General features: G+C 33.2%; 3 protein-coding genes and 1 long non-coding RNA gene across 4 annotated transcripts; 1 reads left to right on the top strand and 3 right to left on the bottom strand.

The window, feature by feature from the left end:
* Window positions 1-1,004: 1,004 nt before the first annotated feature.
* On the bottom strand, window positions 1,005-5,372 carry LOC131010945 (laccase-14-like). The gene is made up of 6 exons (XM_057938652.1): window positions 4,837-5,372; window positions 4,603-4,754; window positions 4,293-4,537; window positions 4,091-4,219; window positions 1,586-2,521; window positions 1,005-1,385 (listed from the first exon to the last, which is right to left on the bottom strand). The coding sequence occupies exons 1-6, from the start codon at window positions 4,939-4,941 to the stop codon at window positions 1,255-1,257; spliced, it is 1,698 nt and encodes a 565-aa protein (XP_057794635.1). The 5' UTR covers window positions 4,942-5,372; the 3' UTR covers window positions 1,005-1,254.
* Window positions 5,373-10,310: 4,938 nt separating this feature from the next.
* Window positions 10,311-15,194, bottom strand: LOC131010940 (laccase-15-like). Its single transcript, XM_057938650.1, has 6 exons — window positions 14,720-15,194; window positions 14,088-14,239; window positions 13,750-13,994; window positions 13,541-13,675; window positions 10,913-11,854; window positions 10,311-10,730 (listed from the first exon to the last, which is right to left on the bottom strand). The coding sequence occupies exons 1-6, from the start codon at window positions 14,819-14,821 to the stop codon at window positions 10,600-10,602; spliced, it is 1,707 nt and encodes a 568-aa protein (XP_057794633.1). The 5' UTR covers window positions 14,822-15,194; the 3' UTR covers window positions 10,311-10,599.
* Window positions 15,195-17,694: 2,500 nt separating this feature from the next.
* LOC131009852 (uncharacterized) lies at window positions 17,695-18,120 on the bottom strand. The gene has a single exon (XM_057937257.1). The coding sequence runs from the start codon at window positions 18,118-18,120 to the stop codon at window positions 17,695-17,697; it is 426 nt and encodes a 141-aa protein (XP_057793240.1).
* A 4,885-nt stretch (window positions 18,121-23,005) lies between these two features.
* On the top strand, window positions 23,006-24,137 carry LOC131010943 (uncharacterized). The gene is made up of 4 exons (XR_009096707.1): window positions 23,006-23,247; window positions 23,328-23,590; window positions 23,718-23,776; window positions 23,978-24,137. It is a non-coding gene; the product is annotated as an uncharacterized LOC131010943 (long non-coding RNA).
* The last annotated feature ends 2,227 nt before the right edge of the window (window positions 24,138-26,364 follow it).

Here is a 26,364-nt window from a genome sequence, read left to right as displayed (position 1 = left end):
ATATTATATACTTGTAATTTAATTTGTCCGATAACTACACATATGTAGCAATGTTTCTTTAAGGGACATGTTGCAAATGTTATTAATTATTAGTTCTATATATGTTTAAATCTAAATCGTACCCTATAACTATTCTGTTATTGTTGTGAATTTGATCACATAAATTAAACTTTTGCTTAAATTTCATGATCTGATGGATAATATTCCACAAGTGATCTGCACAAATTATTAAGAATTTGACGGGATTAATATTAAGGAGAAATGTCCCCAAGGGGACACCAAGCGGTGCGACCTCCTGTGTGCGAACAATGAGGTCCCGGGTTCAAACCCCACTGCTCCCCCTCCCCAACTCCCCCAAGTCAAAAAAAAATATTAAGGAGAAATAGACCTATATGTTCGAATTCTATTAAATATGCGCGTGATGCTTTTATAGTTCCCCACCAAACTTCTTAATTTGATCTTGGTGTAAAATTCAAGTGAAAATTGTGATAATCAATAGACAACCATGAGAGATGGCCATTGGCCCCTTTATATATATATATATAAGAATGGTTTTTATTTTAGCGCAACTCTCTATATATATAGAGAGAGGGGGGAGAGAGAAACTTAATTAAGAATCAATAAAAAGTAAGAACGGATAATCATTTTCATGTCATAGATTATTAAGATTTACGATGGATGCATAATCTTGATGGATGAATACAGTATTTGGATTCGAATCCTGAAGTGAGCGAAAATTTCATTTTTTTCTAATATAGTAAATTTTAACGGCAAATGTATTAATTTTTACAACAGATGCAGTAATTTTAATGGTTCTTACGTTCTTACAAAAATTCTAGTTCTCAAACGTGTGTGTCAGTGGAGATTGCAGAATTTTATAAGCAGTATGAAAATTTCTATTATATTTTCGCTACATATATACGTATTTATATATTCATGATAGATACTAATGAAGTAACATATATATAAAATAATACTACGAAAATAAAGATCAACAAAGAGGCTTATAAATGTACACCTTACATGTATTATTAGTATAAGACAAAAGTGTAATAAAAGAACCAAATTAAATGATCCATTTTGAGTACACCATCTTTCTTTCTACGTATACTTATATTGAAATAAAAATCTCTTAATTTATTATTCTCTTATTGATCTAGGTATAAAAGCAATAACAATTAATTAATGCGTATATGACTGATAAATAAATAAAAACATGGAGTTGAAAACTTGGCTTGATCATAAATTAATTTATCAGCATCTTGGGAAATCTGGAGGTGGAGGGTCCATTTTCGCTGCTGGGGTCTTCCCATTTTTAGTGATGAACACCATCATCATTCCCCAGCTTATATGTCTCTCCAAATGGCAATGCAACAGCCAAACTCCTTACAAATTCAAAAATATATATATAAAAAAAGAAGAACATGCATGGAATGTACGCAACTGAAGTGCTACGACCTCGTCCAATAATTAAAATGAATTAAATATTTACTCCACTTCGATCAGTTTCTCACGTATATTAAGAATTATTTACTAGAAGAAACAGTTTAATTATTGAATTTACCTTAATGTGTAATAGATTTACCTGGGTTATCGGCCCTGAATCTGATAGTGGTCCAGCCATTTACAGGAACTGCAATGGTGTTCATCAATGGCGGATCGACAAGATTATAATTCCTGGGATCTCTCTTCACATCGAAATTCCCAAATCCACGACCCACAACGTAGAAGCTATACCCGTGCAAATGCATCGGATGATCCACGCCTCGCACCGCGTTGGTCCCCTGAAAAACGATCTCCACCGTCGAATTATAATCGAGGTACCTCACCTTCGTCGAGTTGTCCGGGACCCACAGCGCCCTCGGCACGATCGCCTCCGTGTAGTTGAAGGCCAGCGGCGGCCTGCCCGGGAAGTCCCCGCCGTAGACGCCGTTGATCCCTTTGTAATAAGCTTCGAGGATTGAGATTCTTGGCAGATTGAATGTTTGGTTATTCACGCTTGCGGAAAACCTATCGCCAAATGGCCCTAAACATGTGCTATTTGAACATGGTATGGTGTTCATTGAAAGGGTGAAGAATAATTTATTTGAAGGATTTAAGGGAACGTTGATTGGGCGGTTTCTTTGGGTTAGGATTTTGAATTTCGCGGTGAAATCGGCCGACGCCAGGGTGTCGTTGGATTCCGGGAGAGGGGGGAGCGGCGGAGGGGTGTCGGGGGCGGCGGAGCGGTACTCGATTAGGGCGGTGGTGGTGGTGTTGTCGAAGTTGCCGGCGACGGCGTAGGCACGGGCGGCCATGTAGTAGCGGCTAGGGTTTTGGTCGGCGAGGAGGAGGAAGTCGATGGTCTGGCCGGGGGAGATGGCGATGTAATCGGAGGTGAAGGGCTTCAGGTACGCGCCGTCGGAGCCGACGATGGTGACGTTGTGGCCGCCGATTTTGAAGAACATGATGGTGTTCATCACGGCGTTAACCATTCGAATTAGGTATCTCTTGCCGTGGTCGACGGTGAGCTTGAACGTATCTGCATGAATTCCAAGGAGGGAAGATAATTAAAATGATTTTAAATTAAATTCTCAATTTTATAATTTAATGAAATATGATTTATAACTAAAATTAATGAAAGATACTTCCTCCGTCCCAAACGAAATGTCCTATTTTCCTTTTTGGGTTGTCCCAAACGAAATGTCATGTTTCCTTTTTTGGCAATACACTCTCTCTTTATACTTAATATTTAAATAATTTCCACCAACCCAATTTATCTACTTTATGCACATTTCTTAATCTCCGTGCCGAAAAGAAATAGTAGGACATTTCGTTTGGGACGGAGGGAGTATTTTTTTTCTTTGCGAGAAATGTTCTATATTAGCTACATGCACAAAACTTCAATATATGGTACATTTTCTATTTTAATTTTTCACAACATTTTGAATTAATTAAATAACAATTATGCTATTATTATAAATTAGATCGTATCCAAATAAATACTCCCTCCCATCGCATAGTGTAGTCTCCCATAGTTTTTGGGCACGGAAATTAAAAAATGTGTAAAAAGTAGATAAAGTGAGTTGATGGAAATTATTTAAATATTAGATATAGACAAAGAATATATTGTCAAAAAGGGAATGCGACATTTGTATTAGCACGTCCCAAAAAGGAAAGTGGGACATTACTATTGGGACGGAAGGAGTACAACTTAACATCCACACAAAATATAACCACAAGTTGTCGATAGGACTTGAACCAGAGTATTTTTGGTGCCTCAACTTTGTCGCTTCGGGCTAAGCCTCTTCGACCACAACGTGACAGATTAATTTCATAAAATATATACATTTTTTCTTCTTCCTATGTGACAAATGAGGTAGTCTTTTTCCTCACATTTGCTGAGATATAATATACTCTGGGAAGGGCTACCGTGAGAGCACCTCTTAAAATAAGAAATAAGAATTAGAAAAAAATGTATAAATTTTATGTAGAACACGTATGAATTGCGAAAAATAAATTTTTGCTACCTTTGAGATTTAAACTCAGGACCATGAATTCATCCAACAGGATGATGAATCAACCGTAGATCCCGATTATCTAAAGGCTGAAAATGATGATTCTTATTTTATATTTTAAAAAGGGTACTTATTTTAGCCATTCCCCATATATAGTAAGGGCATGTATTAATATAAGCTCAACTCGTAGAATATTTTATTCGAAAAGAAAAGGTAAGCAAGTTTTTCATTCTAAAAATTATCTAGAAATTACTTATCCCACGTTTCGTTATATTATACTCCTCGTTTATGTATGCGTACTTGTTCAGCAAAAATCACATCATCAAAATAGATATTTCTAACACCACATTTTCTGGTCAACAAATAATCACCAAACCATGCATATATATAATTAATTACTTGTAACGTCAATCAACGTTCATATATGTGATCGATGAGAGTCCATTTAGAATATAGACTTGCAAATTAACACACCAACGCCTCTTATTATAAATCTAATACCTTTGTGCACATCAATTTAGCATGACACAACGAGCATATATATAAAAAAGAGCGCATTACGTTGAAATTAAATTAAAGTAAGAAGCTCAAACCTTGTGTAGAGCAAGGGTACAAGTCACCTGGTTGACCATTTATGAGAAAAGCATCAGAATTATTAGGCTCTCCTCCATTTTCAAGAAATTCACTAAGAACAGCTTGAACATCACTTTTCCACCACTCCCCTACAATTAAAACACAATTTCTTTTAATTTTCTTAGTATACATATACCTATATATAAACATACTTAAAAGTACCTAATATAATTGGGATTTGTGCGTAGGGCACATGATAAGGATAATCATCCTTCTTCTTGGGATATATAATCACTGCTCCATGCACCGTAGCCCTTGACCAGTCACTGTGTGCGTGCCACCAAAGGGTCCCAATCTCGTCAGAGAATTCGATCTTCTGACTGAAATTAGTCCCCGGTCGAATCGGGCATTGAGTTATGTATTCAGGGCCGTCGGACCACGGATATCTTGGTTGCTTCACCCCATGCCTACCAATAACACCAAACCAACTTAGGGTTTCTTTTTTGTGCAAAAGATGTTAGTGGGACTTTACCAGTGAATGGTTATGTTTTGTGTTGCTTTGTTGGCGACTACTACGACAATGGTGTCTCCCTCAGTCACATATATAGTTGGCCCCGGAAATTGCCCATTTACAGTCAATATAGTCTTGTTGCTGCACAACCTATTGTATGGTGTTTCCACCACCTGCAACACCAATAAATTAATCTTGCATGTGGATGATCGATGATGCAACTATATATATATGTGATCAAGCTAAGGAACTTACGTCGAAGTTATAGTGATGATGAGTCATAGCATAGCTATAAATCACCTCACTATGTAAGAGAAAAACTGCTGAGAATTGCAAGATCAACGTCTTGGTAGTTCCCATCTTCTCACTTAATTAGTAACAAGAAAATATAATGAATTCCCTTTCAAAAAAGCACAAGAAGAAAAAAGAATTACTGTTTATCAATATAAATAGTACTTCAATGAATAAGTATTCATATTTTCAAATTTTCTATCTTTAATTCTCTCTCTATATATATAGGTATGTATGTTGTAGAAGGTTCAATGGAGGTGGTGGGAAAAATGAAAATTTGATTTGGTCGTGATCGTTCGTATTGGACATATTGATTTTGGAAGATTTTTATCAAAATCTTGGAAATATTAAGTCATCTTTCACAAATGGTGGACGCTAATTATTGGTTGTTTATTAACTTTCAGTTCATGAAAACTGCGATTGTTTTACAAATGGTTGTTTTAGAAAACAAAAACTTAATCGTAAACATAGAGATATTATACTTTGAGAAACGAAAATTAGATACAAAATGAAAATAAAGAAATGTAAATGTTTATGTCCCATGCATCATTTTATGTGTCCACGTCGGCTTTCCACGTCAGAGCTCGACTACACACGTCAGAAAAAAAAAATGGGACACAATTAAAGTAAGATTTTTAAAAAATGGTTGACAATTTTTTATAATTATCTTTAAAGTAAGATATTTCTGAGAAAACACAAAACGATGAAATACAAACAGATATTTAACGAATGGGTAATTATAAAAAATCATGCGGTTTTAATTAATTACTTCTTTATTAAGACGTATCGCCACTTCATTCATTAATTTGAAATTCGAGAACATATATATATATATATATATATATATATATATATATATATATTGGGTCGGTTGCTTGCACTCTTTGCCGTAATTAGGTTTGATTTAATATTATTCTTTTCTGTGGGAATTTGGAGTTTGAAATTGATAAGCAAATATAGTGCAATAAGTCTTTCTTATTACAGCACTTAAATGATTTACACAAAATCTCCTCTACACTTAAATGATTGTACGTCTGAATTGATCCGTACTCAAATTTTGACCCGCATGTTAATCCAAATTCGCATTTTAATTCAAATCATGTAAATGACACTACTCGGTTATATAAATGACAATGTAACATTTTAAAATGTTATAGTGTCATTTTCAATCTTATATATAGTGTTATTTAAAATATTATAGTGTCATTTATATTTTTGAATAGTATCAATTATACACAGTGTTATGTTATAGTGTCATTTATACGCAGTGTCATTTGTATAATCGAATAGTGTCATTTACACGATTTGAGTCAGGATGCGAATTAGGATTTGGGTACGGATCAACTCGGGTGTACGGTACACCTGAGTGTATCCAAGACCACCTCAATGATTTATTGGATTAATTGCTTCGTTTAATTATTTTATTTAGTTTCTACCAATCTTCGCCACACTAAAAAAATAATATGAGGTTTGGTAGCTATTATGTATGTCATAAAAATTAGTGATATTTGATGATGTAGCTAATCACTAATAGTTATACTTTCAAATGCTACTAATTTTTAATTATGACATGAATATTATTTTTAATATTGACATAAAAATTAATTATCAAGGCTTATGTCACTGATAGAAAAAAAATTTGTAGTGCCAAGTCGTTTGATTATAATGGGAATTGCATCATCATATTCTAGCCAATTAGTAGCGATAGTCCAACTATATATGTTTCTTCTAGTTCTTTTCTTAAATTCTTTATTATGGTTAAAATATTTTCAAAATACTTGCTTACTACTTAATTTAGGCATGTTCCACAGTCGAAGAAAAGTCAATTAAATATTTTTCTCTTCTTTCTTCCCCCCTAAAGTCAAGGTCATGGCTTTTTTTTTTTTTCCTTTGAGTAAATATATAACCAAGCCCATGCAAGAATAAATATGCACTAATTAAAATGACACCGCGTTTAATTATATGGAGTAGATGAATATTTTTCCATCAGAACAAAATTACTACGCTTTTTTAACCAAATCAAATGAAACTAATTAATTTTAGATATAGTCACCTTATCTTTCTCCAAACCTAAAAGCCAATGCGGTAATTGATTTTATTTTTTTAGTTAATTGGTGATCATCCAAGGAAGCGTTGGTTTAATTAATTAATTAGTGGATGTGATTAGAGATGTCCAAATTAATCGGAATTGGCTGTTCCAATCCGAAATGGAATTGGCGGTAACAATTCGGGCTCGGAACTGTTGACTATGGGCCAGCTCAAAATAGGAACTGTTGAAATAGATAAGAGTCGAGAATCTTGGAATCGTAAACCGACGGTTTATAGCGTTTAGGTTAACCTTCAAACCGTTGGTTAACTATTGATTTATAATGTATAGATTTATAATTTTAGACTTAGACTTATATTTTGTAGTATAATTATGCTTGTTAATTTCCTAATAGATTTTGCTTCATTAATACCTGTCAATGGGTGAAAATGAAATAAGATTACGTTCATCTATACTTTGCCACCACTATTACAAGGCGGAGTTATTAAAGATGAAATTATCAACCGAACGTACAAGATCTTTGGTCAGCTTATATAAGCTTATTTAAAGTGTTTGACAAAATAAATTTTTAAACAATTTATAAGCTTTAAGAACTTATAAACTTCTAAAAAATAAGCTCATCTACCCTAACTTATTTTTCATAATTATAATTAATTATTTTCATTATATACCCTTTCAAGTTCAATCTTCTTCAATTTTTTCTCTCTAACAAAGATTTTCTCTCTGTAACATATAAGCTCAATTATTCAAATACTTTAACAAGTTATATGCTCTTGAATCTTAAAACATCTTATAAGTTGGAACTTATAAGAGTTTATAAGCTCATTAAAATAAACTTTATCAAACCTCTATTAGTCTTCTAGAATTCATATGTTATATACACATAGACTCCTATTAATAAATATTCTCTCCGTCCACAAAAAATAGTTTATTTTGTCATTTTTAGATGTCCAACAAAATTAGTCTCTTTCTATTTTTTAAAATTATTTATTACATAGTAGGCCCATATTTTTCACTTATCATTATAAACATAATTTTTTAAATGGAATCATTTCTCCATTTACAATAAATAATTATTTTAATTAAAATTCGTATTGTTCCTTATTAAGATTATTTTTTGTGGACGGATGGAGTAATGAGAATATACCTAAGACCAGAAAATTATAATTCTTAAAGAAAAGAGCTACCATTTCACGTCACTTCGACGTAAGTCACAAGGGTACACGAATGATTAACACATCACTTAAGCTTCAACTACAAGAAATAGATATTCGCCAAAAGAGGCGCACGCTAATTTATGTACGTGGATGCACGTCCTAATTATATTTGAGTTTTGATTAAAAAAATAAAAAAATAAATCTAATTGAAAAATAACTTCAATTTAATTAAAAGTCTAATTAACCTTTACTTAATAATTATTTTATTATAACCTTTGGTGGGGTGGGCATAAATATCAAAATATGACCTAAACCATACTGTCTTCTTCTTTTTCCAAAAAAGACACGGATATTTTATGTTATACAGTGAGCGTCCGATTTGATAAATGAAGGGACAAGATTGATTCTCAATTCTCAATTTATTTATGATTCTCCACTGATCCTTTCTCTCTCTCTCTCTCTCTCTCTCTCTCTCTCTATATATATATATATATATATATATATATATATATATATGCAAAAAAAATGTCACTAAAATAAAAAACTTTGGAATAATTTAATTTGATATTACTTATATTTCTCTTAAATTTTTGTCAAACTTGAATATCAAGTTATGGCCCAAATCTTTAGAATTACACATCTCTAAAATTTGGGTGGAAAATGTGTGGCGTAACCATGTTAAGTAATTGGTCGTATTTTAAAACTAATATTGCTTAGTTTGGCCCAAAGAATACTGGACCCAACACAGATTAGGCTAGCTGTGTCTGACCCATATCTTACGCGATCGGGCTATTCAACCCGTCAATTGGCCCCAACACGTAATTGAAAATATATATACTCCATATGGGGATCAAATCCTCTACATCCCTTCTTATGATAGTATAGATTTAAATTTGGACTATACATTTTATTTACATATAGTATATTATTACATACATAACACGAGACTAACTCTCATTTTTTTCTGAACTCAACTCTCTAACCCTGTATTCGTGGAGTTGCACTTGCGATTTTTTTTTACCTAAAACTGATTTATTTTGTTCTCAAATCTCTTGCCATCCTTTTCTTTTATTAAAAAAAAATGAATACATTCTCCCAAAGCCCGAAGAATAAGTGGGCTAAATGAAAAATACATTTTTTATGGGTCATGGAGATATAAAAAAAACTATAAAAATAATATTTTAACATATAGTAATACCTAATACTATTAAAAACAAAAAAATTGGGGGTACATGGGGTACAGCTGTACCCCCAACGCCCCACTATATACGCATTCATCAATGGCAATACATATTTGTATGCAATATTATGTATACAAATATTTGAATTTATGCATATTTGTGTTCAATTATATACATAATTAAGGCAGTGAGCAACGATAAGAGGCACTTGATGAATCGTCTAGTGCAATGCATATTTGTGTGCAACGTTATGTATATATATATCAAAATCTAGACCACACATTTTGTTTATGTGGCGCACTAATAACACAACACGTGGCAGAAGCCTTCCAAATTAAAATACACGCAGAGGTAAATTAGAAAAAAAAAAAATCGCTCGGTGGCCGGGCTGATTACAACGTAAATATGCATATAGTTACAAATATGCAATTGTTACATACAAATATATATGATGTTGCCACATGAATAATTATTAATGTATTACATAACGGATCGTTTAGTGCAATGTTATATATATGTGTGTTTATATATATGCATATTTGTATTCAATTATATGCATAGTCAAGGCGGCGAAAAGCACTTGACGAATCGTCTAATGCAATGAATATTTGTGTGCAACGTTATACATATATGTGTTTATATATATGCATATTTATGTTCAATTTTATGCACAATTATATATGTATATTATGATAATTAGGTATGCGAATGATACTAGTATTATTGGCATTTCTAGCTAGTATTTTCATGAAGTAGTTATTTTATATGAACGACTCCCGTAGCACAACTTTTGAGAAGAAGTACACGAATTAAATTTGTATTAATTAAATAAAACTTTTGTATGCATTTCGATGTTTATAACATAAGAATACCTAGATTTTTCCTTAATGGGCTCACACTCGACTATGGACCTATAAACATCACAGTATTCATTTAAAACAATTTTTTTTTAAATTAGAAGTATTCATTTAGAACAATTGTTGATCAACACTATTACTAATATCATATGTATATGTATCAGATTATGATTTCAAACTCAATACACCACCATAATAATAAAATCTCAACTATATTTATTTCATGTATAAAAGTATATCGAACATAAACACACACAATATTAATGTTCCCCAATTATGTTCTCAGTTCACCCCCGATGTGTCCTGTAATTTATAACCTTAATTCACTCATAAAAAAAAATCTAGGAAAAAATCAAATATTTTTCTAATTTGATTACAGAAATAATTTTGAAACATTTATTTCCCTCCACACCACCTATCTCTAAATCATGGATGTATATAATATTATTGTATAACCGTGACGCGGAAAATTTCCTTGAATTTGATCAGCACATAGGGAAATCCGACGGTGGAGGAAGCATCGTTTCGTTCGTGCCTTTCCCATTTCTAGTAATAAACACCATCTCCATTCCCCAGCTTATATGTCTCTCGAAATGGCAATGCATTAGCCAAACCCCTACAAAAATCACACAAAAATTTAAACCAGTTTCAATAAAAGTTCAACTACAGTTTGACCGGTCAACGAAAAACTACATTGGTGTACTAGTAAGTAGATAGAAATTTTGAGTGTAGTTTGACCGATCAATGAAAACGGTTTTTCATTGACCGGTCAATTAAACAGTCGTGTTTTCTTGTTACCTGGATTATTTGCTTGGAATCTAATCGCGGTCCAACCGGCTCTAGGCACCGCGATGGTGTTCTGAAGCGGTGGGTCGACGAGATTGTAGTTCGGTGGGTCCCGAGTGCTGTTGAAATTCCCAAATCCCCATCCTACAACATAGAAGCTGTGGCCATGCAGATGCATGGGATGATCAATCGGCGAGTCTACCGTACTAGTTCCTTGAAAGACGAGCTCCACCGTGGAGTTATAGTCGAGCACCCTCACCCTCGTCCCGTTCCGCGGCTCCCACAGGGCCCGCGGGACGGAGTCCGAGGTGTAGTTGAACGGAAACGGGGGGTCGCTCGGGAAATTCGCGGTGTAGACGCCGCTGATCCGCTCGTAGTAGGCCTGCAGGATCGCAATCCGCGGCGACTGAAACGTGATGTTGTTGACGCTCGCGAGGAGGCGGTCGCCCTGCGGCCCCAAGCAGTCCGCGTTGGGGCAGTTTCTGGTGTTGATGGAGAGGGTGAAGAGGAGATTCGTCGTCACGTTCAACGGCACTTGGATTGGGTGGTTTTTGTAGGCGAGGCTGCGGAATCGGGCGGTGAAGTTCACTGATGCGGCCGTGTCGGTGAAATCGGGGAGGGTTGGGAGCAGTGGGGACGCCGGCGGGGTGTAGTTTCCGGAGTACTCGACGCGGGCGCTGGTGGTGGTGTTGTCGAAATCTCCGGCGACGGCGTAGGCTCTAGAGGCCATGTAGTAGTGGCTAGGGTTTTGGTCGGCGAGGAGGAGGAAGTCGATGGTTTGGCCCGGGGAGATGGCGATGTAGTCGGAGGTGAAGGGCTTCAGGTACGCGCCGTCGGAGCCGACGATGGTGACGTTGTGGCCGGCGATTTTGAAGAACATGATGGTGTTCATCACGGCGTTAACCATTCGAATTAGGTATCTCTTCCCGTGGTCCACACTCAGCTTGAACGTGTCTGCATGGATTACATAAAATCATTTTAGAAACTTGTGGTTGTAGAAATACATGATTTTGCATTTAGGTAAATATTAAAATAATTATTTTGTTTAAAAAATTTGTAATAATCATAAAAATAATAATAGATCAATTATGTATACATTTTTATTAAAATGTCCTTTTATTATTAAATTTTTATCAATAATTTAAATTATGAAAACTTGAATATCTATTTTATTTAAGTTGAAGTATGGACGATCGTCTTAAATAAAAAGAGAAATATCTATTTTGTTTGGAATAGTGTATGTACACAAAAAGTTAATTAAGTATATTTTTATTTTTGTGATTATTATAATATCTGTTAAGTAATTTAATTATTTAAAAGATATTAATATATTTTTATTTTATCATATCATCTAATATATTAGTAAGATATTTCAATTCCTAATATATCTATATATCATCTAAAATGGAAAGGCCCAATTGAGAGGTATCTTTATTTGTTTGGACAATTTGAAATCTATAGCTTGGAAATTAAGGAAGACCGTATCTTTTAATATAAACTCCATTATCTCAAAGATCCCGTGGTCAATTAAATAATTACAATTATAACTAAAAGTCTACAAACAAGTGTTCACCAATTAATTTTTCCATGACGACAGTAGTTTTATTGGTATTTTAATTCACAAATTTTCTCGTGTAGACATTTGTCGGTACAAACCATTCACATACTTTAATATGAATAGTTCGCGGACGTCGTACAGGAGAACTTCTCATTTTATTTTCCCCTATTTCAATGAGATATTTGAGGCTCCTTGTGTCCCACTAATGGCATATAGTTGAAAATTTGTTTATTAATTTCAAATTAAAGCTGGAAAAAAAAAGTATAATATTTATTTTTCAACGTTCATTGAATGTTTCCGTGATTGGTGGACCGTGGACGTACCTTTCACAATAAGTTCAATTTTATGAAATCGACGTTTCAATATTAAACAATTTTAGGAACGTGGCCCATAAATTCCATTTGAAAACCGATGTGTTATTCAATAAATTCAAATTAATTTATATAGGAAGAGATTAAAATAAAAATTCCTAAATAAAATAAAAATAGTAGATCATTTTTAACCCTTCATTAAGATCTATAATTGATGTATTATCTTGGTGGATGAATGCAGCACCTGAATTTGAATTCAAAAAGAGAAGATTTTTTTTTTCCGAGTATAGTAAACTTAGCCGGGGATACATTAATTTTTACACCAAATGCAATTTTAATTGTTCTCATCACGTTCTTACAAATATACTTAACGGTTAATTTATCTACACATATACTATATTGTTAATTTATCTTGTTATATTTCAGCTTCTAGAGACATTAATTTTTCCTATCTAAAGTCATATATTATGACGTGGTTAAAATAAAGAATTTCAACTAAGATCACTTGACGGTTAATTTATCTTGTTATATTTCAGCTTCTAGAGACATTAATTTTTCCTATCTAAAGTCATATATTATGACGTGGTCAATTTCTGAAAGAATTAATTTTTATCGACACTTACGTGTACTAATTTGAACTTATCGATTTCAAAGAATAGCACCAGGCCACCATGCAATAAACTGCAGGGCCCGATCCAGATCGTGTTATTACATATACAAGATAATAATAATTAAGTATGTGAAAAGTAAAATTAAGAAGGTGAAACAAACCTTTGGTTGAGCATGGAAGGTCATACAAATCACCCGGTTGTCCATTTATAAGAAATGCATCAGAAATATTAGGGTCTCCTCCAGTTTGAAGAAATTCAGTGAGAACAGCCTGAACATCACTTTTCCACCACTCCCCTACAAAATAAATAAATTAATAAAACATGATTTTTAGACTAGATCTACATGTAATGGTATAGGTAGGTAGATACCTAATATGATGGGAACTTCTTCATCAGGCACAGGGAAAGGATAATCATTCTGGATAAGAGGATACACTATGAGCGCACCATGCACCGTAGCACGCGACCAGTCGCTATGCGCATGCCACCACATAGTCCCGATCTCATCCGACAGCACAATCTTCTGACTAAAATTAGATCCGGGCTGAATCGGGCACTGCGTTATATATTCCGGCCCGTCCGACCACGGATATCTCGGCTGCTTCACTCCATGCCTTCACACCATTAATATACGGAGTACTACTTAATTAATTATATATGGAAAACACACACACACACACACACAGTGTATACATATATATACTTACCAATGAATGGTTATATTTTCTCTTGCTCTATTCACAACAACAATTGCAATGGTATCACCCTCAGTTACACGTACAGTCGGTCCAGGAAACTTTCCATTTACAGTCAATATGCTCTTGTTGCTACACAGCCTACTATATGGAGCATCACTCACCTGCAATAGTTAATTCATTACCAACAATTATTACATCTCTCTCTCTCTCGGGAAAAAAAAAAAGGACAATTATTGCATGTGATAAGGTTTAACTTATCCACAACCACACATGCTACCCCTAAAAAAACAAGGTAGCATGAAAACATTATTGTAGGCCAGGCCTTAAGCACCCGCTAAGCAAAAACAAATCTTTTTAAAAAAAATGTCAAATATTTGGTGGTTTTTTTGTGCGAGTGTTTATGCAAAAGCTTCTATCATCGAATTGAATCATAGAAAACGTCTCTTTTTAAAAAATTCAAATTTAAAAAATACAGTCTTTATTAAGAGGTTTTTTTTTCTGCATATGTATATAGAGGCGGCCGGAAATACAATATATGTATATATAGTGTTTCCAAAAGAGATCGCTATAAAGATTATAGTATACATGAATAAATCTGATTTGTATGTGAAATCAATAAAGTAAGGAATTAATTAACTTACTACAAAGGTTTGATGATGAGTCTTGGCATGGATAGAAATCACTCCAGCTAAGAGAAAAAATGCTAGAAAATGCAAGATTCTCGTCGTCTTTGTGGATCCCATATTCTTCTTCTTGAGCAAAGAAACTTAGATTTTGTTCCTTTGAGATTTTTCTTCAATATATGAAGCTAATGCTACTAATATATAGAGTCACTAGTTTCTTGAAAAAAGTGTATTGCAACGTGTGTGTGTTGATTGTGGAAAAATGGCGGTAGCTATAGATCTTATTTTCTCACGTCTCTTCCTTCCATCATGATTCCGATATTCTTTTCTACATTATACTATGTACCAACCATTAACTAATTGTTAGAGACAGCCTTTATTTGCTTGATTTTTAATTTTCTAGAAATTGGAAAATCTTGACTAGTCTTCAACATATGTGTGGCGGAATTTGCTTCTTTGACAGCGATCCATCGACAGCAAAAAGGACCCCCAATTATTAGATTTTCTAAATAGTTTATAAATTTTGGTTATTGTCAATTTAAAGCAATCAATATTATTTTATTTTATTTTTTTATTTTTTTTATTGGGGATTTTAAAGCAATCAAATTAAGGGCGTGTATTAGTTTTTGTGTATTGAGACCTCTAATGAGGTTTATAGGGTGTTTGGCGACTAAGCTTATTTTAAAGGGCTTATAATCTTTGATGAGAATGGACATTATCTTGATGTGCTAGGAGTTTTACTAGGATTCGAATTTTGGAGGGAGTGAAAATTTTACTAATTTTTTAAATATCGTCTCCGTCCCAACGAAAGCGATGCGTATTTCCTTTTGAGCCGTCCCAACGAAAGTGGTGCATTTCCTTTTTTGGTAATAATTTTATACTACAAACAATGTGGCCCCACACACCTTTACACACTTTTACACTACAATCTTATTCTCCTTAAATCTCATGCCGAAAAGAAGCGCACCACTTTCGTTGGGACGGAGGGAGTATTATATACCGCCTTATTCATCACTATATAGTGACTTATTCATTAGTCTCACATCTCACGAAAAATAGCAATCTCACTAGAACATACCCCTATATATATATATATATATATATATAGAGAGAGAGAGAGAGAGAAAATGAATTTCAAAAGTCAGATATTCAATTCCTATTATTCGTCGTGAGTCAGAGGTGGGGTAGAAATGGCGACGGCTAAGTCAGTTGTTGACGTGAGTTGTTCAGCAAAAACTAGAGACGAGTGGCTGCCGCGTCGGTGGTGGGCGCATCTGACTCGCGTGCCCCTGCCGATAACCATCCAAACAAATCAAAATATGTCATACATAAATTTGTTTGAACACATTGTGCATATAGTTAGTTAAACACAAATATGCATAAGTCTGATCTCCATGAATTTAATGATAGGTCTGCGTGTTTTTAATCCGAAATTGCTATTCCATTTCATCACTCTGCATTTTGTTACTAAAAAACTCTGCCACATGCCGCGTTTTTAGTGTGCTACGTGAACAAAATAAGTTGTCCAAATTTGAATTTATATACTTCATGAGAATTACATACCACAAGAATTCAACCATATATGCACATGGTTGAACACAAATATACATATGATTAAATACAAATAAAGCCTTCAATTTCTGGGGGAGAGAAACTAGAAAATTAGAAAGAAACGTAGAGAGAGATCTGTCGAGAGAGAGAGATCTGCCTGAATCTGGATGGCCGGCGGATCTGGCTTCCCTTCGCCGGACTTGAGGAGATCAGCCTGAATCTGGATGGCCGACGGATCTGCCTGAAACTTGAGGAGATCGTCTTGTCTCCTGCAAAACTGTGCGGCGTTGTCGATCTGCGTCGCGGTGGTGGTGGCTGCCGCAGCGTCGATGTGACGTCAGAGAAATTGGGGAAGAAGTACGCCACATGGAACAGATAGGTGGCGGAGGAAGGGAGAGATGGCAACGGCGCCGGTAGATAGATATAGAGAGAGAGAGAGAGACGTGAAGGTGAAGAGAGAGAGGGATAGAAGTGAGTGGCCATTTTTTAATATTTTAAAAGAAGGGGTATTTATGACTTTTTGTTCGAAAACTGGCCACTTTTTATTATTTTTATTTGATAGGCTAGATTTTAATTTTACAATATGAAAGTGGATAGTTTTATATATTAGCTCATTAATTAAAGCAACTGAAAAATTTAGAAAGTGAGGGATGAAATCTATTAAGATTTCAATTTTTAAAAAAAAATTAGATAATTATAGATTCATATTTTCACAAGTTACCATAATATTCATAATTACAATATTGTAAAAATTATCAATATTGATGGGAAATATATATTTGTAAAGCATTCTCTATTATTTTATTATCCGATTAAAATTGATATTTTTTGAACCGGCCGAATTTAAGATTAAAAGAACTATTAATTTAGAAAATTATGAATTTATTCATTTATAGAGTATTATAGTACTATATTTTGATTAGAGTTGAAGTATGTTCTCCCAGTAAAAGAATTCAGAGAAAATCATACATTAGAAAAATAAATTATTATCAAGAGATTTTTAATTAAATGTGGTTTAATATTAAAAGAAAGAAAAAAGACCTAAGAAAAAACCCTTGAAAGCACAAGAGAAAGCAGACTAAGGGCCGGACCTCATTAAAACCTTCGAAGAGAAAACCCGAATGGGAAAACCTCTAGGGAGAAAAAAGAGTATCCGTCTAGGAGCCAAAGAAAAGACCCGACAGAGGTGAAGAGCGAAAAGGACAGCCTCAGGAACTCCGACCTGACCATTGCCCCCAGACCATCCCGGCTCATCCACCCCACAACAAACAAAAACAAAAAGACAGAAGCTAAGGCAAGATGTAATGCAGCCAAAAGGCGGACAACACCCCTGAACCCTAGCACTGAGCGCACCCAACAGCTGTGAAAAAGGCTAGGCAACGTCCCATCTCAACCGCAAACAGCCAAACCAAGCCGCAAACAACAAAGCTGAACCCCGAGCTTTAGTCACAAACCCGCACAAAACTATGAGTAGCCATATCCAAAGTAACAGCACGCTTAATCTCATCCACCGCGTAGGGCCACCAACCTTCCGACCTCTCCGGATTAGCCATAATGTCTGCAGCACTATTACCTTCCCTATAAATGTGGGAAACCATAATGGTCATGTCCTCAAGCAAGCGCAATGTCCGACTCCAAGAAGCAAGAAACCTCCAAGGAACATCTCGGGAGCGGGACTCAACAAGCTTAACAGCGTAAGTGGAGTCAGTTTCAATCCAAAGAAAGAACCATTGTCGATCATGAGCAATTGCCACCGCAGTAATGATGGCAAGTAACTCAGCCTCAAACGCATAACCACGACCACCTTTAGTGTGAAAACAACCACGAAACCCAACCAAACTTGTCTCGAAATATAAACGATTGAGCATTTTTATTCTTATTACTAAAATATCTTTAATCACACTCTTTCAATGGGATATAAATGAAGTAAATGTGTGTGTGTGTATTGGTCTAACCATAGTTGGTTAATGCTCAAGGCCTGAAATCCTAGGTTTGAGTCTACCGTGACACGATCTTTTAATTTTTTTATTTACTTGTGTAACTTATCCGATTATCCCAGAAAGCAAATGAAGTAAAATCAGCTTAATGATAGAAATCAAATGCATAAGGATATCCCTAAATTCCATCCATCTTAGTAAATAAAAAATTAACATTGCGATTTTTATAATTAAAGTAAACGACATTAAGTGTATAAGTTGTGATCAGACGCGTCTTTAATAGTATGGTGACATTTGAATTCCAATTTACCCCTTCCGTCATATGAAGCATGACCCAGTTCTTTTCGGTACGAAAATTAAGAAATTGGTATTTTGTGTGTTAAGTGTGGTAGGTGAAAAGGTGAATAAAGGGTATTTTTTTTTTGTCAATTTTAGAAACAGGTCAAGTTTCGTGGGACAAACCGAAAAGGAAATTGGGTCATAATTAGTGGGACGGAGGGAGTATTTTTCTATAAAGATATTTGCAAAATATTATTTCATTCGTGCATAAAAAATATGTCATTTTTGGCTTCAAATAACAGTATGTCACTTTTTTTTTAAATTATGATTTCACATATTTTTCTTATCTTTTATTCTTACAAATACCATTTATTTACAACAAAATCATTCATAAATCACATTTAATTCAATATCAATCACTCATTTTATATAATAGTGATATTATTTTTTTATTATATAAAAATCATCAATTATTTTATTAAATCTATGTCCTACTTTATCGAACGGATGGAGGTCTATCTTCAGTTGCTTGGGCTCTTCTTGTTTTTTTTGCTTTTTCCTTTTGTCTTTAGAGCTTTTCTCAAGAAATCAATGAATGGTGTGAGTTTCTCGACACATGTAATTTCAAATGTGTTTGTTATTACCCTGTCACTGTCAAATCGTTTGCCTCCATCAATTTCAAATGTATGGGTTCATCCTAATTGTATACGTATCTTAATTTGTATGTTTTGTGGAGTAATAAATAGTTGAAAGATATACCTATATAAAATAAAGAAAGGAATTATTAAATTTGATTGGTTAGATTATTAATAAATAATTTTTAAAATAATTCTTTACAAATATTAAGTTCGAATAAGGTTGAAAATATATGAAAATGTGTATCAAAATAGAAACATCATGATTATTATGGATGAATCAAAATAACAAAATATAAAAAGACCATACTTTTATGGACAGAAAAATTATTAACTTCCTCTTATTTTCTCAACTGTTTTATATATCTTTGAAAAATTATTCTTGGAAACATGCAGTAATTTTGTGTGTTCCACCGTCCATAGAAAAAAGCTAGATATCCCACTCCTCCCTCTCTAAGTCGAGGATCGCAACTCAATTTTCTCTTTTTTTTTTTATTAAATAACGATTATATGAAAAAAAAAAAAAAAGATAAAATTTTAAAAATCTTGAAAGCACAAAAAAGTAGTCAAGGGTTGAGCCTCGTCAAAATTTCTTTAGAGAAAACTCATAGGAAAAATCCAAAAAGGAGAAAAGTAGTACTCATTTAAAGGAACTCAATTTCTCTACTAGAAATGAAGTTTCAAGTCCAAATAAAAAAGTTCGACAGCAAAATACTCCCTCCGTCCCATAAGCTTAGGCTGATTGGGATTTTCACAAAGATTAAGAAAAATCATTGGAAATGAAAATATACAAGTAAATTCCCTAGTATGCCCATATTTATTATTTAATGATGTATTAAAGTGGGAGTAAATTAAAGAATTAAATAGGGATATAATAGTAAATGAGTAAAAAAACATTATTTTTTATGGAAACAAGCCTATATAAATGGGACATTCAAAAAAGGAAAACAAGCCTAAGCTTATGGGACGGAGGGAGTATGAATTTCTTTTTGTTCCATTGATTCCATATTTTTACTTTATTTCTGACATCTCGATTTCATTTTTTTATTTTACTAATACACTTTGCCTATAAATTAAGTAATTTTGCTCCATACATATCTCATGCATTTAAAAAGCATGAGATTAATTTAGCTTCGAAAATAAAAAGAAAAGAGGGAGAGAAGAGATTTAAATATGAACCAAAGGACCCTACCCCGTTAGCTAGGTTTCACTTATTTTAGATAAGATTTATTAGAGGGCATAAGTAATAATTAATCGGCTGCTAACAAAGTTATTAACCATGCACTTGAATTCATCATCATTTAATAAGACTCGACCGTAACTTGAAGTTCCAAAAAAAATTGATATTAACATAATCTACTAGCCAAATAATTAAGAGAAGCTAAATATATAATGTATTTTGTGCAAGAAGTAATTTATTCCTTTTATTTCTTGATTTTGATTGAGTATTTAATTTTTCCAATTGGGTATTTTATTTTAATTAACATGCACATATGTATGTGTGCCTAGTTACTTTCCAAATTTAACGAATAGTCAATTATTTAACCTTTTACAAATCAAAAAGAATATGAAGCCTAATGTTCCAAGGAAGATCATGCATGAGTGGAATTGCTAATTATGTCATTTTTATTGACTGATAAACACATTAATATCTTACAAGATTTTATGGAGATAATAAATTAAAGTTGAGTGGAAAAGACATTGACAGGAAATGAATCAATGAATATGTGTGGCACTCAGAATTGAATGCCGGTAGTTTTTATTTTTTTATTAATCATACACTTTGTGATTATTCAACGGATTATGCCTAACTATTTTAATGTTCTCTCCCTTCTATTGATAAGAATACCTTTTGTAGGCTATTGCTAATCTCTTTAATCTCTCTCTCTCTCTAGTTTTTCATTTTTCCATACAAAAGTGAAAAAATTACTCACACGCATGTGGGATTAAATACAAGACTTCTCATAAAGGAAAATCTTTAAGTGCCTCAATTATGCCACTTAAGCTAAGCCTCATTAATAACACATAAAAAAATGACTTTTTAAAACAAATTGAACTATTCCTCTTATTACTACTTTTATTATTACGTGTTTATGTTTCCACTGGATTCCTCTTATTTTATTTCTTCACTAATTAATGTTTGAATACAATGTTATAAAATAAAAATATAGTTATTTTATAAGTTAAATGCAGTTATTATACAAATAAAGTGAAAGATATGTTCATAATTTCTCATCAGAGATACTCTCGACATCAAAAGTAGTAGCTTTGATATCTGAATATTATATATATATATATATATATATATATAGGAGGCCGCTCCAATGAGACCCCCTAATTTTAGTGAGATCTAGGGCACGATCTGGTGCGTTTATTTTATCAATCCTATGGCTGATATTGTATCTGGAGGGTGATTTTTTTTTTTGCAGGGTTCGAATCCTGGAGGGAGCAGAATATTTTAAAATTTGTTATTCATCAGTATATACTGCATTGTTCATCAGTATATACGGCTCTGTTCATCAGTATATATGTCTTATTAATTACGAATTTTTTAAATTTTATTTTTCATCAGTATATACATCTTGTTAATTATATATACGTTTTGTTCATTAGTATTAGATGTCTTATTCATTGTACTCATGTTACACGAAAAATAGGGGGTCTCACTGGAGCGCGCCCCTATATATATATATATATATATATATATAATTTTAAATTTTTCTATTTTTATTTTTTCTAAGGGTGCGTTTACTTTAATTATAAAATTTTCATTGAAAAATGATGAATAAAAGATGAGAAAATATATATTTCTCTTCTTTTTTTATCATATGTTTACTAGAGATGAAAAGATGAGAAAATATTCTCACACCCTTACCCAAGGATAATATTATCCAACATTTATGAAAAAAAGAGTGAAAATGAGTTGTTCGAAAAAATTATTCTACCTTGTTCGGAAAAAAAAAATCATCATAATAAATATGTAAAAATAATTAAAAAAAAGGTGAAAATATACTTTTTTCCATCAAAATAAACGGACCCTATATATACATGGCTCTCGAAAGAAAAATAAATAAAAATAAAATAAACAACTCTATATATACATAATTATAAATATCCTTGTTGGCATAAAAAGGTTAATGGAAGTAGCTATCCTTTTCTTTTCCTTTTTGATAAAGATGGAAGTATACGTAGCTATCCTTGTTGGCATACCACTCGAATCAAAGCCAAAGTCAATTCTGTTTGGTAATTATCCATTTTTAGATAATGCGTGAATTTTAAAGATGGCTTTACTAGTATTAACTACTTTCTCGCCTCACTTCTTTTGGACACAGAAATTAAGAAAACTTATTTTTTAGTAAAAGAATGGTGTGGTCCACACCAATTAAGTATACTATTTTACTTAAAATGAAAAATGAGTCTATTAGAGTGGAACATCCCAAAAAGAAAAACGAGCCTATCAGAATGGGACGGAGGGAGTAATACTTTATACTTGTACGTAAATCGTCCGATGAAATATTATTTTAGAATATAATTTATAATTAAAAATTTTAAAGTTAAGTTTATCTAAGTCATAATAGAGGATGATAAGGAACCAAAATAGTGAAGTTAGTACGATTTAATCACTCGAGCACGATTAAAAACAAATTTTATCCTCATTCTAATATTAAACATGTATTAAGCATTTTTTAATTACATGAACCCGTTTTAATTAATTTATAAATATGATTTATTATAATAAGTCACTACAAAAAAACGTCTTTTTACCGAGGAATTGCCGACGGATTTATTTCACTCGGTAAATACCGAGTATTTGGCGAGAATTTTCCGAGAATTAATGTATTTGCAAGTATATCGAAGGTTTACCGAGGGAATACCGAGTGAATATTTTACCGAGAGAATCATTCCCTCGGTAAATGTCTCTTTAATTTTTAGTCAGATTAAATTAGTTTTAGATTTATAGTTTTAATTTTACCGAGTAATTTATTCCCTCGGCAAATGGTCTAGTCTGTAAGATAAAACTACAATTATACCGCTGCCGGCTTGCCGGCTTTCTTCTCATAATATTTCTCATCCCCAAATTAAAAGCCCTAGTCAAGGCTGTCGTTCTTCTCTTTCGCGGCTGCCGTTCACCACCCCACCTCCGGTAAGCTCTCTCTCTCTCTCTCTCTCTCTCTCTCTCTCTCTCTCTCTCTCTCTCTCTCTCTCTCATATTCTAGTTTCTAGATTCTATTTGCAGAATGACCTCAAAATCAATCTGATTGATCGGCACGACATTCCCCGCCACAAAGTGAATAAGGTGATTAATAAATCTTTTATATATTTTGAGTCTGGAATGCAGTCAATTGTTGATGGAGAACTTCGACTTATTTGTGTAGGTGGAAACAATTCAGAGGCAGAGGCTCAGGAAACTGAACGCCGGTGAAGCGAAAAAGAAGAAGAAAACTGACCTCTGCTCATGCGGCTGCTAAGGGAAGGATAATTTGATGGTTAGTGAAAATTCTAATGTAGTTTTTTAATGAAGTGATAAATCTAGGCAAATTGGTAGTTGTATTAACTATGGAGATTGAGCAAAATATGAACTGATTAGTACACCAACTATTCGATGAAATGTAGGTTACCAATGGTTGCCTTAAAGCTTACAAAATACAAACTGATCTTCCATAGAGGAGAAGGTAATGTAGATTTTTGTGAACCTTATATCATCCATCAATTGATAGTTTAGCTTGCAAATTTCGAATGCTTGTAACTATGCTATGCTATATTTCCTTGAATGAAATTCTTGTTCTTGAACCTTGCAGTAGTTTTGATTTTCCGATTATCACGAAGATATTTAATGTTTGTGAACTTCTTGTTTCTTCTGTGAACTGTTGCAGGTAATTGATGAGGTATATGATGAATAATCTGAGGTTGCTGATCGTCTACGGATTAGGGTAAGATATTTCACTAGCTTTCCTCTAATATTCTATAGTGGGTATTTGTGGATAGCAATAGATATGAGTTTCTATAATTAAATGGCCAGGGAAGTATTTTTTTATCAATATTTCTTCTCCAGCAACCTACATCATTTATTGTAATGAAAAAAAATAAAATTACAGTGTTTGATTATTTTAGGGGAAAATGTGATGATCGTTTCGGCTTAGTTGATAGCAGAAGCACAGTTTTTGATTTTGTGGTGTTAGTTAGGAGCTTTTGCAATTTGTTAGATGTTTCCTACATTGTTACTTGTTACATTGACAGAGGATTGTTCGAGTTATGTTTGTTTTAATCGTATCATGAGATGCTATCAAGCTAACACTGTCTTCTTGCTTTCTAGAGAGTAATTGGATTCATAATTTCTGTTATAATCAAAACTGAAAAGAAAATGCTAATCGATTATGGATGTTTGACAGTTGGTTTTTGATATGAATCTACGTTGTGCCTTAGAATAACAAGAACTAATTGTTATTTCCATTGAGTGATGATGTTCTTTAGGTTCTGCGGCTGTTTTTTTATGCATGACCTTGCAGTTTCTCGGATTCAGTTAGAAGGTGGTGCTCTGTTTTGTGGAATCTCGATGTTGCAATTGTTGCTTCTGATGAAGATAGTTGGCCTTCTTTCTCTCAGTGTAAGGAATGCATATATCATTAACATTGGTGTATTGGCATATTATTTTTCTCAAAGAATGTATTTGTTGGTGACTGTGGCTGTTCATTTTTAAATGTGGGATATGCAGAATATAATGACTCTATTTTCAGATATAGGCTGCAAAAAATTATTGTTCTTGATACAATTTCCCTCCTTCTGGATGGTGGTATTAGATTGAAAAAGTTCTACAGAGTGTTTGACCTTGTTGTTTATGTGTTAGGTTAGTCATCTTATCTGCTATGTCTTGTGTTCTTGTATAGCACCTCTATGGGCCCCAAATTGGTACAAGTGAAAAGCTGGAGTTTCATTTGGCTTTGGTGGGAAGCTTGTTTCATTTAATTTTGTCGAGTCTCCTACATTCTAGACTTGGTAGCGTCAATATGCATCAGGTTATTAATTACAGCATGCGTAGTTACTCTTTAATTGGCGAATGGGAAATAAAAATAATATTTTTTTTATTAAAAAATCCTCATTACCGAGGGATTACCGAGGGATTTTTCCCTCGGTAAAAATGTCGTCTTATTACCGATAGAAAACTTCCTCGGCCATCTCTCGGTAAATTTTACCGAGTGAAATTTTCCCTCGGTAAAATTTTACCGACATTGAAATTAACGACGTCTATCTTTTATCGGTGATCTCTCGGTAAATTTAATTACCGACGGTTTTGTTAGATTTACCGAGGGAAAAATCCGTCGGTAAAAAATTGTTTTTTTGTTGTGAGTAATTATACGTTTCAATAAAAATTCAAAAGTAACAAAAAAATATAATATTATAAATAAATAAAAGATTCACAATTAAAACATTTCTGTTCAGATGTCAATTACGTACTAACCGGACCCATTAATGTAATAAATACTTGTACGTACCACCAATAAATTCGATTAAAAGTAATTTTACTACTCAAACGCATTTGAATTTATAAATATAATTGGCTATAATGTTTATTTGTCTCCGTAAAATTTTAAACATTACAAAATAAAAATTATTTATTAATAGTAAAATTTAGGGTTAATTGCCGCTAAATTCAAAAGCTTTTTGAGAATTCGCGATATTCTCACCAACTTCAAAATCGGCGTATAAATACATGAATTGAGAATCCGTTCTTAATGTTCCCAAAATTATTAACTCCGGCGAGATGAGGTGGCAATCACTGATTATGTGGCAATACTGTACCCTCGATAATTTTTCTTTGATATTCGTGTCAAAAGATTCTATGCATAAATATAGGGGACTGATGAATTATTAATTTTTATTTTTTTTATCTTAATTGATACTTTTTGTTTTTGTTATGTGAAAATATATAGTTTTGTAAATTGGCTCGTTAATAACTGCAAGTACTCAAAATAATATATAATATTATAGTGTTATACTAAGGTCGTATTTTCTTTGAGGTATAAGGAAGAGGTAAACTCCATTTATCACCTTATATTTCGTTAGATTTGACGTAATAATAAATTCGGGTAGCTGGTACTCCCTCCGTTTTTTATTAAGTGTTCCCAGCCGTCAAAATACACATACCAATAAAATAAGATATTTTACATTTGTAACCTTAGTAATTGTCATAATAAATGCATATATACAACTAATTATTACATTCATAGAAGTATTAAATAAGAATAAAATAGGAAAAATGTGA

Source organism: Salvia miltiorrhiza, chromosome 2 (genome assembly GCF_028751815.1).
Source record: "Salvia miltiorrhiza cultivar Shanhuang (shh) chromosome 2, IMPLAD_Smil_shh, whole genome shotgun sequence".
Lineage (NCBI taxonomy): Eukaryota > Viridiplantae > Streptophyta > Magnoliopsida > Lamiales > Lamiaceae > Salvia > Salvia miltiorrhiza.
The sequence above is the reverse complement of the archived record's forward strand: the minus strand, read 5'-3'. Positions and strand labels throughout refer to the sequence as shown.